The 16,742-nt window shown below is 42.6% G+C and overlaps 1 protein-coding gene across 8 annotated transcripts in view; it reads right to left on the bottom strand.

Annotated features, from left to right (window-relative positions):
- The window catches only part of erg (ETS transcription factor ERG), a 93,715-nt gene that overhangs the window by 13,107 nt on the left and 63,866 nt on the right, over positions 1–16,742 (bottom strand). For all 8 annotated transcript variants that reach the window (XM_036937522.1, XM_036937525.1, XM_036937519.1 and 5 more), the window contains 2 exons: positions 14,755–14,972; positions 353–507 (listed from right to left, as the gene is read on the bottom strand). In XM_036937522.1, the coding sequence (XP_036793417.1) occupies positions 353–507; positions 14,755–14,972 (373 nt within the window). The remainder of the gene's footprint in view (positions 1–352; positions 508–14,754; positions 14,973–16,742) is intronic.

The raw sequence follows: 16,742 nt of genomic DNA, 5'->3' as shown, positions 1-16,742 counted from the left end.
TGTGCTGCAGATCACAGGAAGTCTCTCCTTGTGACAGATGAATGCACTGTACGTGAGAGACATGAGGTCCCCTTATCAAAGGCAGTGAGTGACCACATACTGGACCTGACTGACTGGGACTGGTATTGAAGGCTTCTTTAACCAGAGATGGCAACGTCCTGCTTCTCATTCCAAAGTGGGTCCTCTTAAGCTATGTTTACATGTGCATATTGATTATCATCTCAATTGAAGACAGGTGAGTTAACCCAATGTAATTGAGCAGATCCAACTAAGAGCTTCAGCTGTCTATAGAAAAGTGTTCTGGTGTTCAGATCACTGTGGTGTAATTTGGGGTGTTGACCTGTTCTGTTACCTGCGGGAACGATGACGCGGCGCTCGTTGGTGGTCATGTTGGGGGGAGCGATGAGCTTGTCCTCCAGGTAGCTGCTGTATGTGACGGGGGCAGCGCCCTCACCTCCGCTGGACAATTTTCTGTTCTTCCCCACACTGCAGTCATCAGGAGAGTTCCTGTCGGGACAGAACACAGAGTGATGAGGTCAGTCAAAAAGAGGCGGAGTCACCCATATATGGGCAGAGTCAATCCCAGAGGGGTGAAATCAACCACCCTTGCAATGCTCATCAAGAATTAGAATTAGAATAACTTTATTTTTCCAGTGAAGGAACTTCTTGTTTGGAGTGGTTCAAAAAGACTAAAGTTACAACAAAAACACAGACATATCAGGCATCGCAGTAGACCCACTAGGCACAAATCATAGTCTCACCAGACATTCTAGCCTGAGGACAAAGTTACACAAATAACAAACATCTAGGACAGTACAATACAATATTGTGAACATTCATGCGTATTAGCCAGGTCTTCCATTGGTTAGCGATCTCAGACTACCAAAACCAAAGGGTTTTGATTGCTGATATTGTAGCAGTCTCAGATAATCAGACTCGCCGTCCATTCATCACACTCACGGCAGCATTCTCTGAGACCTAGGCCCTAACTGATAACACTACATTGGAACATCTGTTAATCAACTGTTTGTTAACCATTAGTAAACTGTTTGTTAACCATTAGTAAACTGTTTGTTGATGATTATTATCTGTTGTTCATGTATTTATCACATGCATTCATGTTTACACAAAAATCTCCCCATAACAATGCTAGCATGTGCCTCAATGCCCAAACAGAGGAGACAGTGTAATTGTGATTTCAACTCTCCTCCCACCACAGACTGCGAAACAAAGCAGTCTCAGATTTTTCATCTATACCAGCTATGGCTGAAACCTATGCCCCGCAGCTCTCCTGAAGCCACATAAAAAGAGAGGGATCTCCACTAAAATAAAGTAGAGGGGAGGGAGTAGTGCCAGAGGCCCTGGACCCCATAAATGACCCCATTCCAAATTACTCTTCTCCCCTTATTATAGCTGCTGATTCCCCCAGGGCGCGGTCAACAGATGGGACAGATTACCCATGGAATGTCACATAAATTCATATCAACCTCCCTTGGCCAAGATATTAACCATTTTGGGATCATTTATTGGAATCAAAATCATGTGTCAACCAACTGTTGGCCTCTACCGACCCAGCCTTGATGGAGAGGCTGCCCTGCCACGGGTACAGGCCAGATGCATGTGATTTGGGAATAGCTGTTTCAAAGTTTAAAAAAAACACAAAAGTGATTTATTGTCAGATCTGTTGTTAGAGGGATTTTTTAATCCAGTCTTATTTCAATAGCGTGAACGCTAATGATTAATGTTAGTCCTAAAATTTACAGTAACTATTCTACGGCACTATCATCGAGAGAGGTTTTATACTTATTCTCAGGATTTAACTGCCTGTAGTGCTGGTAGTCCCAAAGACTGTCCATTGACAACATGTTGGTGTCCATTTCTTTTGATCCAGTTTCCAGATTGGAATGTTAACATGAGACTTTCAACTGAAATTACCACATTGCTGCTGCAACATAGACCGCCTTAAATACCTTCTGTTTTTTTCACTTGGCAGAAATGCGGCCTCCCAAAGGGGGTCTCTCTTACATATGTCCATAAACGTTAGCAACTAGGCTGCAGACACTAAAGTCAATGGGGTTCAGAGGGTCAACATATAAAAAAATCAGGTGAATGCTTCACTACAAATATTTCAGGTGGAAGAAAATTGTCACTTTCAGACAAATAGCATAACCTGAGTGATTGTCTTCCCAGAATATGGAACTCTCATCATTAGGGAATCCATCATTAAGCCATAAGGATGTCATATCTGGATCTATGAGTTGAACAAGAGGTGAGAGATGTCCAAGGTGTGACTTGGGACTAAAAAGTCCCTCGAAATTCGCCTGATTGAAAAACATTTTAACAAAAACAAAATATAATATCATATTTGTTTAACAGAAACAAAATATAATATCATATTGGGGAGTATTAGGAGTGAAGTTTCAAGCTGTTGCAAAAGAACGCCTGATACTAAACTAGGCCATAATAAAACTTCCCATACGAAAATGAATTCAGATGGCCCAAATTATTATAAAACGTACCCACCCATTCTATCGCAGCCATGTTTTCACGATCAAATAAGCCTAAAACAATTAGTTTTATAGAACATTTGCACACAAATCATACTTCACATGCATTCCCAAAATGTAACGCACATAGCCCGTACTTCAAGATTTCTAATCATATTTCATATCAGTCAATGCAGCATTTTTTCCAACTGGAGAGGTAGACAACCAAATTGTCTGTCTGTGATCAATTTATACTTGATTGAGTTTAACACTTTGGGCAGAAGATCATACTGCTGCAGCCTTCCCCTAATTAATTGTGAAAGTAGGCCTATCTGCAGTGGCATGTATTCATGAATGCCATGAGAAGCCAGGCTTCACCAAATATTTGACCAATAAAAAATAAAAAATGTCTGTGTTTTCGTCTGTGTTTTCATAATTTTACTTCAATTTGCAAATCATCCGAGTGAGGGAAACAACTCCCTTGTGTAGCCCAAGTATCTGATGCAGTCTGGAACAAAAGAGTATGGCATGTTGCCGCTTTAGCATTTGATTGATTGATGCCAGCAAGTATTTGGCCTCACTTGATAAAAACAATTGCAATCAGTGATGAGCTGAGGTCAACTGTGGGTTGTTCTGGAGCACTAAAACACCCCCCACGGGAGGCCAGTATGAAAATAGATTCACACCAACCAAATCACATCCTGAGCAAAACGTCATCATTGTCAGAAAAATGTGTTTGTTTCTGGTCTGCCTGTGTTGATGTCCTGCAGTAGCTAGGGTACTAAATTCTGTAGTATACTGTAAAATACTATACTAAACAATATAGTATCCCTCAATCAGGTGTAGTTCTTACTACAGAATGTTGTAGTATACTGTAGAATACTATAGTAAATACTGCAGTATTATCCACAAAGAAACTATGAAGTAAATACCACAGTAATGTCTGCAAAAACACTACAGTCCGCAAAAACACCCTGCCCATTCCCCTCCCCATATCCCAATTTTTGCCACCCATAAGTAAGAAACTTACATGCCAAGTTTAGACCACACATTGTGTTCTGAACTATCCGTTCAGACCCCAGTCCTACCTACCTACCTACCTACAGGTTATGGAAAATTTGCTCTTTCCTCAAGGAGAAGCCTCCAATGCCATGTAAAAGATAATAAAACAAAAAGACTATAGCAAATACGACAAATAATGTTCTCAAAACCCACCAGTAAATACTACAGTATAATACAATCTGAAAAAAACACTAAATGAATTACTATATTATTAAAATGGCGCCGAAGAGGATGGCTGACATTTTACATGCCCGTAACCAATTTTTTGCGTTGTTTGTAACTTATTTTTTTACTTATTTTGTACAAAATGTTGCTGCTACCGTCTCCTATGACCGAAAGTAGCTTCTGGACATCAGAACTGGGATTACTCTCCACAAACAGGAAGAAGGTTTTTCCTTTAACGATTCCGACGAGAAAGATATACTGCTCTCCCGGGAACAGGCCCAGATCCCCATCATTTACGTGAAGAAAAGATGGAGGAAAACAGGACACAGATCGGGCTGCCTTTTGAGAATCTGTACGCGAGCGAGTAAACTCCCATTGCCATAAATTCTATTTGCTAACATGCAATCATTGGAAGATAAAATTGATGACCTACAATTACGATTATCCTACCAACGGGACATTAAGAACTGTAATATCTTATGTTTCACCGAGTCGTGGCTGCACGACGACACGGACAATATAGAGCTGGAGGGATTTTCAATGCCCCCGGCAGAACAGAAAAGCTACGTCTGGTAAGAAAAGGGGTGGGGGTGTGTGTCTTTGTGTCAATATGAGCTGGTGTGCGATGTCTAATATTAAAGAAGTCTCAAGGTATTGCTTGCCTGAGGTAGAGTACCTTATGATAAACTGTAGACCACACTATCTACCAAGAGAGTTCTCATCTATATTATTCGTAGCCATCTATTTATCACCACAGACCGATACTGGCACTAAGACCTCACTCAACCAACTCTATAAGGCCATAAGCAAATAAGAAAATGCTCACCCAGAAGTGGCGCTCCTAGTGGCCGGGGACTGTAATGCAGGCACACTTAAATCAGTTTTACCAAATCTTTACCAGCATGTCACATGTGCAACCAGAGGGGAAAACAACTCTAGACCACCTTTACTCCACACACAGATGCATACAAAGCTCTCCCCGCCCTCCAAACTACCTGACCTCCAGGACACCTACACCACCTGATGTCACAGGAAGGCCATAAAGATCATCAAGGACAACAACCACCCAAGCCACTGCCTGTTCACCCCGCTATCATCCAGAAGGCGAGGTCAGTACAGGTGCATCAAAGCAGGGACCGAGAGACTGAAAAACAGCTTCTATCTCAAGGCCATCAGACTGTTAAACAGCCACATTGAGTGGCTGCTGCCAAACTACTGACTCAACTCCAGCCACTTTAATAATGGAGATTGATGGAAATTGATGTGAAAATGTATCACTAGCCACTTTAAACAATGCCACTTAATATATAATAAATATAATGTTTACCCTACATTACTCAGCTCATATGTATATGTATATACTGTACTCTATATAATCTACTGCATCTTTATGTAATACATGTATCACTAGCCACTTTAAACTATGCCACTTTATGTTTATATACCCCGGGGCGGCAGGGTAGCCTAGTTGCAAGTTCCGGAAGGTTGCAAGTTCAAACCCCCGAGCTGACAAGGTACAAATCTGTCGTTCTGCCCCTGAACAGGCTGCCTGTTCAGCCTGTTCAGGGGCAGAACGACAGATTTGTACCTTGTCAGGTACAAGGTAAAGTGGCATAGTTTAAAGTGGCTAGTGATACATGTATTACATAAAGATGCAGTAGATTATATAGAGTACAGTATATACATATACATATGAGCTGAGTTCAGTTCTGTTCTGTTCCTAGGCCGTCATTGAAAATAAGAAGTTGTTCTTAACTGACTTGCCTAGTATTTTTTTTTTTTTTTTAAATGACTCATCTCATATGTATATATACTGTACCATCTACTGCATCTTCTGTACCATTACTCATTCATATATCTTTATGTACATATTCTTTATCCCTTTACACTTTTGTGTATGAGGTAGTAGTTGTGGAATTGTTAGGTTAGATTACTCGTTGGTGATTACTGCATTGTCGGAACTAGAAGCAGAAGTATTTCGCTACACTCGCATTAACATCTGCTAACCATGTGTATGTGACAAATACAATACAATTTTATTTTATTACAAGTAAAAACTAAAGCAGGAAGTACCAGTGACTCGTTCAATACGGAAGTGGTCAGATGACACGGATGCTATGCTACAGGACTGTTTTGCTAGCCCAGACTGGAATATGTCCCCGGGATTCATCCAATGGCATTGAGGAGTATACCACCTCAGTCATCGGCTTCATCGATGACTTCGTCCCCACAGCGACCGTACCTACATATCCCAACCAGAAGCCTTGGATTACAGGCAAAATCCACATCGAGCTAAAGGCTCGAGCTGCAGCTTTCAAGGAGCGGGACACTAATCCAGACGCCAATAAGATATCCCGCTATACCCACAGACGAACAATCAAAGAAGCAAAGCGTCAATACAGGATTAAGATTTAATCTTACTACACCGGCTCTGATGCTCGTCAGATGTGCTATTAGATAACTATTACGGACTACAAAAGAAAACCCAGACGCGAGCTGCCCAGTGGAGCGAGGCAAGCAACACTGAAGCATGCACAAGAGCACCAGCTGTTCTGGATGACTGTGTGATAACGCTCTCGGTAGCCGATGTGAGCAAGACCTTTAAAGAGGTCAACATTCACAAAGCTGCGGGGCCAGATGGATGACCAGGACGTGCACTCGGACCAACTGGCAAGTGTCTTCACTGACATTTTCAACCTCTCCCTGATTGAGTCTGTAATACCTACATATTTCAAGCAGACCACCATAGTCCCTGTGCCCAAGGAAGCGAAGGTAACCTGCCTAAATGATTACCGCCCCGTAGCACTCATGTCGGTAGTCATTAAGTGCTTTGAAAAGCTAGCCATCAACATCATACTCTAGACCCACTCCAATTTGCATACCGCCCCAACAGATCCACAGATGATGCAATCTCAATCGCACTCCACACTGCCCTTTCCCACCTGGACAAAAGGTGTACTCAGGGGTGTGTACTTAGTCCCTCCTGTACTCCCTGTTCACCCACGACTGCATGGCCCCATTTGTTTTGTACACTGCTGCTATTTTCTGTTTATTATCTATGCATACCTACCTACCTACTTGTACCAATTACCTCTAACCTGTACCCCCACACTGACTCGGTACCAGTACCCCCTGTATATGGCCTTGTTACTGTTATGTTATTGTGATACTTTTTATGATTTTTTTTATTTTAGTTTATTTGGTAAATACAGTGCATTGCGAAAGTATTCGGCCCCCTTGAACTTTGCGACCTTTTGCCACATTTCAGGCTTCAAACATAAAGATATAAAACTGTTTTTTTTTGTGAAGAATCGACAACAATTGGGACATCAGAGTCTCTGATGGCACAGCTGGCGCTGCAGTACAGCGCCCTTAACCACTGCGCCACCCGGGAGGCTTTACTACAGTATTTATACTATAGTTAACTGTAAATATTACAGTATACTACAGTAAATACTACAGTTTTCACTGTAGTGTTTTTCAGATTTTAGTCCGCAAAACACTACTGTGAATATTACAGTATTTATACCATAGTATACTATAGTATGTTTTCACGTAGGCAGCGCACTTTCTCTATTGCCTCCCACCCAATGAGTCACCATCAGAGGCAACTTTAAACTACTGTCCACAGGGCCCAGACACATGCTAAAACACATTTAACCCTCTCTATCACTTTATAGAGAGAGAGACAGAGGGAGATATAAGAAAGAGGGTGAGCTAGATAGAGTGTGTGAGAGAGAGCAAGAGAGACAACGAAAAAGAACAAACAATCCAAGGCAAACCTAGTGTAGAAGAGTGCAGGCGTCCCATCGGCCCTGTCTTGAATCTAACATTGTTCATTCTTCCACAGGTTTGGGTCAGCTAATTAATCTGCCAAGAGGTTGGGCTCCTGGGCCCACTTCACTTCCCATAAACCCTGCTGCTGCTCACTGAGGGTACTGGAGTGGGGGAGCAATGGAGGGGGTCATGGGAGTGGTGGTCCACACACCCATTAAATCCAGATAATGAGGGTTGTCTCAGGACCCCCGCTAGCCCCCACATCAACATTCCCCGCAATAATTTCCATCGCTGAGGCTATCTGTCACCCAGCTGTACCCTTACACCTCCCATTTCGAAGCCATAACTCAGGCCGAAGAACCCCACTGCCATTGCATGTAACGGGATCTTTAAAATGATCCACTCTAGAAACTGGACCAAACTCCTGGGATGCTTTGGAACACTCCGGGTTGAGCTTTGGGTCCTCAGATGCACACACACACACGCACACCTTCACACAGACATACGGGTGTACACACACATGCACCACGCACACATGCGAGCACACACACACAGCTCCCGGCGTGCAAACACCTGCAGTGTTCCTCCCTCCAAACACACACATGCTGTATCTTTATTTGGTGTTGCAGTAGGCCTCCTTCTAGTAACCTAACGAATACAGGGGAGGATGGTGGTGTGTGCAGGAGAAGCAGTGCTGTCTAAGTGTTGATCTCTGCTGTAAATCTTCTTCTGATCCATGACTCGTCATTAATTGGAACAATCTTTCCCGTGTCTCACCGCCAGATAAATAAGGCACTCTGCCGGGGTGTCTGTGGAGATTCCTGCTCCAAGGATTGGGGATGGCTGTGTAGGGATGGGAGGGCTGAATGGATGGATGGAGGGGGGGGGGTTCTTGCGCGTGTGATACGTTATAAATATTACTGGCGGCCCTTTTTTGGAGGGGTACAGCTGTTTTGAGTTTGGGATTCAAACAGCAGCAACTCTGTCTTGGATTGGGACTCTGGGGCTCTGCCTGTTGTATTTTTCCCTCTGCTTCCTTCCCTCCTCTGAAAACGTCATTCAAGTTCCTCGTCTGTTTGGCAAGTAGTTCGGCTGCTGACTGTCACTGTGTAGGCCAAGCAAGACTCTTTAGTATTGAAGGGCGGCTTTGGGTTTAAACAACAGACGTTCCTTTAACTAACTCTACACTACCGCATTACATTTTCTGCCCCCGTAATTCAAAATATTTACACTGTGAGTTTCGATTTCAGGCCGCAGCGACCCGCCTGTTTAAAGAACATTCATAGAAATGCAGACAATAGACAGGAAATCAAGGCCACAGGCAGTGCGGCTGCAGCACAGTGCACAGTGGACCCCAGGGTGTAGCACTGTGACCCTTAGGAAGAGGTGGTTCTTTGTTACTACACCCCTTGTAATGCTAGCACTCTCCAGAGCACACAGGATATGGGCCAGACATATCCTACGGTATCATGTAGCTCAGTTGGATTACACTGTCCAGACAGATAAGTATATGTTAGGGTAGAACCTTAGGCAAGCCATCCTTCAAACTAAATTATATAGAATTTGCATGTAAGTGGGATCTTAGTTAGCAGATTGTAACAAGCTAATGTGATGCTCCATTAGCAGTTACAGGATAGGTACTGTTTGGCGTAGCACAGAGAATTTTTCACCAACATTAACTTGGACACTATCTTCATTCTTGATTTGGCCAAACATGTGTCTTCTAAAATGTCCATGTCCAGTTGCAGGTGGTTTGTTTTGAATTCATTCAATTGAGAAAATGCTCCTGAAAAAAAACAGTTTCCGGTGAGACCTAGTACCATGAAAAAACAGCTAGCTGGAGCTCATCTGAGCGGTCGGCCTGCTATTAACTTCTGCTCACTACAGTGTTGTCCGGTTAGAACACCATGTTGAGGCCCATTACTGTCTTAATTGTCACTACCACACACACACACACACACACATGCTGACACAGCTGCTTCCATTGAAGGCTTTTAAATAGATGTGGTTCTACAAAAGGCGGAGTAAACTATCATTAGGATCCATGCAGAGAAATACACAATAATATAGGCCTACACCATTGTAATAATATACAAAGTCTACATGCAAGTCAAGGAGATGTATAAACATAATGCATTATATTATACCTACAAATGACTGCTGTAATATAGCATGCAATACATGGATATGTGACCCGGTTCAGGAAACTAGGCATATGTCACAAGTCACGACTTCACAGGAGAGCCGTTTGAACGTAAAAAAAATATTATTTTATCAAAATTCAATTTTTGGCAGAAATGCCTTCTCGAACATATTCATTTTCATGTGACTTAATAACAAATGTGTATGCCATCTGTAAATATGAATACAATTGTTAAATTACGAGCCTTGTTCCTTGTTGGTTAAGCCACAGAAAAAGTCGGCAACTTTCCCAATAATGAGTGGGCTGGACATGCTGAGAGATGATTTCGGATTGGTCTGCCATATAGAGGGCTTCTGTTTATTTGAGCTAGTCAGTCCGTGTTGGTAATCCTGCCAAACGCAGTTTACCTGAAATGTATTGTGTAGTGGAGCTGCATAAGTGTTGCCCTTCACTTTCTGGATGATCAAGTTTTGAATTCAGTGGAATTAAAGTATGATAGCTAAAGAGATGGAGAAAACACCTGTCTCCAGATTACATCTTCAAACTAAGGGCAACCGGGTAGCCTAGTGGTTAGAGCATTGGACTAGTAACCGGAAGGTTGCAAATTCAAACCCCAGAGCTGACATGGTACAAATCTGTCGTTCTGCCCCTGAACAGGCAGTTAACCCACTGTTCCTAGGCCGTCATTGATAATAAGAATTTGTTCTTAACTGACTTGCCTAGTTAAATAAAGAAAAAAGAAAAAAGACATGGTATGGCATTCCTGACAGGGAGACGTGTCCATCATGCATGATGATGTATACAGGTAAGATGGTCTAATGTTAACTAGCTACATTTTCAGATATTACACGTTTCTAATTCTGACAGAAAGTGATTTCATTTCAAGCTAAAGTGTACTGTTAGCTAGCTAGCTAATGTTAGCTGGCTGGCTCCCTAGCTGATGTTATTATTTGTATCCCAGAGCCGTTTGCTTTTCTAGTTAGAGCCTAATGTTAGCTAGCTAACATTGAACCTAGTAGGTTAGCTCCCAGCACTGTGGCATTGTTGACACTGTGTTCATTGTTGTTTATCTAGCTAACCTTACCTGGCTGGCTGGCTCGTTAGCTAACGTTACGTGACGTGTGTACAACACCCATTGAATATGGCCGGTGTCAGTAAACGTCAGCAAAAAAGCATATTGAAATTGTTGCCAGCTGAGCTGGTTAGACTGTTTCATGTTATCCATAGATAAACAAATCATCGGCCAGAACGTCAAGTGTGCGCTCCGAGAGCAAAACAAGATGGGTGGGGCAAAAGCTTAAGAGGGTGTGAACGATGCTGAATGGGTGTAGACAAAAAAAAGCTATTCACTAGATACCAAAACAGATACCAAAAGTTGATCAACTTTCAAAGCAGAATTACTTTCCCATTGTTCCTCGAATGCAGTGTATGAAAAACAATTTTGTAGCTCTGAGTCTCCACTTTTATCCAATATAAAAACCACAATTTCAAATGTTGCTACATAAGACCAAATCCAAGTGGTGAGTCACATATTTACACATCATAAGAAATAACCAAGAGAGAAAATGAAGACCTAAGGCCATTAAAGCATGGTTCGCTCTATGGCCTGGCTACAGATATTATATAGCGCGAGAGCAGGCTGGAAAGTTCCTTTTAATAACAGTAGCAAATAATGCTAAATAAATCACTGTGGTAGCATGTGATAAACACTTATAATATAAAGCTCTTTAGCAACACTCAATAGGTAGAAATGCAATTGCCTACTTATAATATGGCAATACAAAGACATTAATGAATAACAATAGCACTAGCATTAGCTACAAGATAACCTTAACAAACTTCACTCTCAAACACCCGAAACCTAGCAAATAGGCCTAGTCCTGCAACGGTCAGACATTACACACACCTATACATATTTCACAATACTTAGATGTTCAATGGATGCACAAAACTTCAAGAAAGTAAAACAGCATGTTGGAGTCTGTCATTACACAATACTTGCTCTTTTCGAGATGGCAGGTGAACATGCCCTAACTTGAGGTGTGCGGGCGAAGCCGGAATGCATCCAAGCACTCTGATTGGCTGGCTGAAGAGAAGTGTGAAGGGTATTGACAGGGCTGCAGGCCAATCATATGGAGGGGGCCGGCCTTTTGTACAGCCTCCCTTGGATTTCTTTGGAAATCCACAAAACTTAAAAGACCTCAGTGGGGGGCTTAGTCCTGAAAGGGCGTAGTCCTATCCTGCAGGACAGGCGGGGCAGAGGGGCAGAGCAGTGACTGGACCAGATAAGTGAGCATCTGGCTGAACTAGAAAGGCAGCTGATTGATACTGTCACTTTAGAGGACCATGTGGGGTGCCGGCAAAGGTACACTTAAGGGCTTAGGGGCCGCCTAGTGAGGGAGGTGCACAGAGGCTCAGAAACAGTTCTGGGCCGCCCCATGGACCCTCTAAGTCAGCATTGCAGGAGGCTGGCCATAGCTAGAGGCGGTGGCTCACCTACTGCAGTGAAGGAATGCAAACCTTTCCTGAGCAGAGAACTTCTAGCCTAGCTCTAGTATAGGCGACTGGTTGCCGGCTGAGGCTGGAGGCTGTGAACTGGCTAGGGGAAAGGACTGCACACCTAGAGAAGCAGATAACTCTGAGCCTAGCGAGACGGAAGACACAGGGCCAGGAGCTAGGGCAGGAGGTGTGGTGTGTAGCACTGGGGGAGCTGACTGTTTACTGACTGAGGCTGACTCTAATTTGAGATGTGCGGAGCGGAGCCCTGGAGTGCATCCAAGCACCCTGATTGGTTGGCTGAACAGAGGTGTGAAGGGTGATTGACAGGGTTACAGGCCAATCGGATTGAGTCGGCCGGCCTTTTGTACAGCTCCATTCATAAAATTAATACATTTCTTGCTCCATGAAGTAATCCAACAATGTGTTTACCGCCATCTTGTCAATTTAAAATCTATCACTGATCGAGACAGGTGAGTGCCATAATGACATGACTTTGGGGAAGACCCACCTGTCTCAATCAATGAGAGACAAAATAGACAAGATGGTAGTGTATACATTGTTGTATTACTTCATGGTAAATTGTATTTATTTATTTTAATGCAGAGCATTTATTTAATTCAAAAGAACCACCTGCAACTGGACACTGACATTTTGTTTGGCCGAATCAAGAATGAAGACAGTATCTCCAAGTTAAGGTTGGCCAAAAATTCTCTGTGCTAAGCCAAAATAGTAACGGCTAATGGATCTGTCATGTAAAGCAGGTCCTTTTGTATTGGCTCACTGAGCAGATATTTCTGCAGTTGCTCGGAACTCCTGATATTTTACTAAAAAAACACTTTCTTCAATGACTTGACCAAACAGACTCATAGGTAAGTACAGTGCCTTGCGAAAGTATTCGGCCCCCTTGAACTTTGCGACCTTTTGCCACATTTCAGGCTTCAAACATAAAGATATAAAACTGTATTTTTTTGTGAAGAATCAACAACAAGTGGGACACAATCATGAAGTGGAACAACATTTATTGGATATTTCAAACTTTTTTAACAAATCAAAAACTGAAAAATTGGGCGTGCAAAATTATTCAGCCCCTTTACTTTCAGTGCAGCAAACTCTCTCCAGAAGTTCAGTGAGGATCTCTGAATGATCCAATGTTGACCTAAATGACTAATGATGATACATACAATCCACCTGTGTGTAATCAAGTCTCCGTATAAATGCACCTGCACTGTGATAGTCTCAGAGGTCCGTTAAAACCGCAGAGAGCATCATGAAGAACAAGGAACACACCAGGCAGGTCCGAGATACTGTTGTGAAGAAGTTTAAAGCCGGATTTGGATACAAAAATATTTCCCAAGCTTTAAACATCCCAAGGAGCACTGTGCAAGCGATAATATTGAAATGGAAGGAGTATCAGACACTGCAAATCTACCAAGACCTGGCCGTCCCTCTAAACTTTCAGCTCATACAAGGAGAAGACTGATCAGAGATGCAGCCAAGAGGCCCATGATCACTCTGGATGAACTGCAGAGATCTACAGCTGAGGTGGGAGACTCTGTCCATAGGACAACAATCAGTCGTATATTGCACAAGTCTGGCCTTTATGGAAGAGTGGCAAGAAGAAAGCCATTTCTTAAAGATATCCATAAAAAGTGTCGTTTAAAGTTTGCCACAAGCCATCTGGGAGACACACCAAACATGTGGAAGAAGGTGCTCTGGTCAGATGAAACCAAAATTGAACTTTTTGGCAACAATGCAAAACGTTATGTTTGGCATAAAAGCAACACAGCTGAACACACCATCCCCACTGTCAAACATGGTGGTGGCAGCATCATGGTTTGGGCCTGCTTTTCTTCAGCAGGGACAGGGAAGATGGTTAAAATTGATGGGAAGATGGATGGAGCCAAATACAGGACCATTCTGGAAGAAAACCTGATGCAGTCTGCAAAAGACCTGAGACTGGGACGGAGATTTGTCTTCCAACAAGACAATGATCCAAAACATAAAGCAAAATCTACAATGGAATGGTTCAAAAATAAACATATCCAGGTGTTAGAATGGCCAAGTCAAAGTCCAGACCTGAATCCAATCGAGAATCTGTGGAAAGAACTGAAAACTGCTGTTCACAAATGCTCTCCATCCAACCTCACTGAGCTCAAGCTGTTTTGCAAGGAGGAATGGGAAAAAATGTCAGTCTCTCGATGTGCAAAACTGATAGAGACATACCCCAAGCGACTTACAGCTCTAATCGCAGCAAAAGGTGGCGCTACAAAGTATTAACTTAAGGGGGCTGAATAATTTTGCACGCCCAATTTTTCAGTTTTTGATTTGTTAAAAAAGTTTGAAATATCCAATAAATGTTGTTCCACTTCATGATTGTGTCCCACTTGTTGTTGATTCTTCACAAAAAAATACAGTTTTATATCTTCATGTTTGAAGCCTGAAATGTGGCAAAAGGTCGCAAAGTTCAAGGGGGCCGAATACTTTCGCAAGGCACTGTAGTTAGGTTTCAAACAAATTAAATTTTAATACAATTTGAAATATCTATCCAAAGAAACTATTAGTTTCGCATTAAACCAACATGAAAGTCAATGTAGAAGTAAAGTTAATGGTGGACTGCTGTACCTTTTGACATTGACCTGTCCACTGTTGCACTCCATCTTGATGGTGACGCGGGCGGGTGGCTGGGACAGCCAGTCCTGCTGGTGCACCCTGGGGCTCATCTTGGCCGTCTGGCCGTACTCGCTGGCCGACGCTGCCGTCATCTCCGCCTTGGCGTGGTGGGGAGTTCCGTAGGCACACTCAAACAGCGACTGGTCCTCACTCACCACTGACAACGCTTCCTGTACGCAGAAAGAAAAAACACAGACACATCCCTCTTAGATCTCCATTACAATCAAAGCTTCATTAACTTGGTTTACAATCAACTGGTTCAGATTCATTAAGTGTGGATTTTGCCATTAACCAAGTACAATTGATTGATTTGGGATCCTAGGGGCTCTGCAAACATTACAGGTAATGTGTGACCAGTCTGTGATTTAAACAGTAAGCTCTACACACATAATGTGGTGGATATAATAGTAGATTGCAGTCTGATGAATACCTCCTTGTGCACTCATTGTTTTGTTGGTAAAATGGCAGACAGAATGACCCCTGGAAAGTGCACTTGAAAACTAGGCCCCCTAATTATGAAGAGATTACCATGGCCAGTAAAAGTGTTCTAGTTTCACTCACATCTACCTGGGTTGAATTAGAGCACAGCACAGAAGTATACGTTATGATTTAACCAGCAGGGTGTCTACCAGTCCTTATAATACATAAAGTTCTCATTATACATTAATAATATCCACAAATGATCGAGAACATGGGCAAAGGGCACCAATATTAACCAACCTGACCCTCTTAACTTAGCCTCCAAATGCTAACCCTAGTAACCACTAACATTTCAGAGGCATTATGTCAAACCTTTCGTCTTCCTCATAGGACAATAGCTACATTATGACATCACAAAGCTGAGGTAACATTCACCCAGAGCCAACCAGATGTGGATAGGCCTCCTTAAGAGTCTGGCTTCTTCCAAGGTAACTTCCTGTTCTTTCTTTTGAGGTGCCCCTGCTGGCCATTGTCGCCCAATGACTGCTTTAGGGGGTTTACACTTCTGACTTCACATTAAGTAGTCTGCACCAATGGAATTGAATTGAGTATGAATTTAATTAAACTTTTCAAGCTATCATAAATGTTCCGAATCTCCAAAGACTCTCCCCCGATTTAGCTATGAAAATAATTCAAGGCAAAGCAGGATAGTGTGGTAATGCACTGACACAGATTGAGAGAGAATCAGGTTTTGTGCCCAGGTATTTTTTAGGCTATTGGGTTTGGTAAGGACATAGAAAGGATATTCTGTATTCATCTCATACACTTTGACTGGTACAACTGCAGAGGAGTTTCAGTATACCGCTCCATGTTTTTACAGACTGACAGAGACAGCGAAAGCATGTCAGGAGTTTGTTGTGATGTTAGGAGACCACAGTCCTGCTAATATGTGGTTATCTCATCACTGGGTATCCTCCCTGAAATCACAATGGTGTCAAGGTCTCACTCATGTCCCCATACGTCCTTGGACGCATCTTGCGCCAAGAAAGATTGAATCACATCCAGTCCAAAACACAAACCACTCACCAGTGCACCAGTGCACAGTAAATCTTTAGGATTTTTTTCCACATTCAAAGATTAAATGCACGTTTTATCTATCTATCATAAATGTTGATTTGTCTACTGTTTATATTTCAAAGTTCTTCCTGTTTCTTCCCATCCATAACAAATCAATGGGACCCCAGAGTTACCAAGTCCATTAAACACCTATGACTAACACAAGCATACACCTTTTCCCACAAATGCCATGACGTAGCAACCTGTCTCTAATTTTCCCAGTATTGTTGTTAAATTCCTTTTGCCAAAACACTGTATTTTGGTTACATATACCAGAGTCCCACCGTTTCCTTAGTTCCTTCCTCTGTGCTCCTTAGCTCTCCTTAACCTGCCCTTCCTCTCTCTCTATTGCGGAAGGAGTGCCCCTTGAACATCTCGGAGTAAGTGACCCGCCCTGATCTGGT

The sequence above is a fragment of the Oncorhynchus mykiss genome, chromosome 12 (genome assembly GCF_013265735.2).
Source record: "Oncorhynchus mykiss isolate Arlee chromosome 12, USDA_OmykA_1.1, whole genome shotgun sequence".
In the NCBI taxonomy this organism is placed as follows: Eukaryota; Metazoa; Chordata; class Actinopteri; order Salmoniformes; family Salmonidae; genus Oncorhynchus; species Oncorhynchus mykiss.
This window is presented reverse-complemented; position numbering and strand designations above follow the sequence as displayed.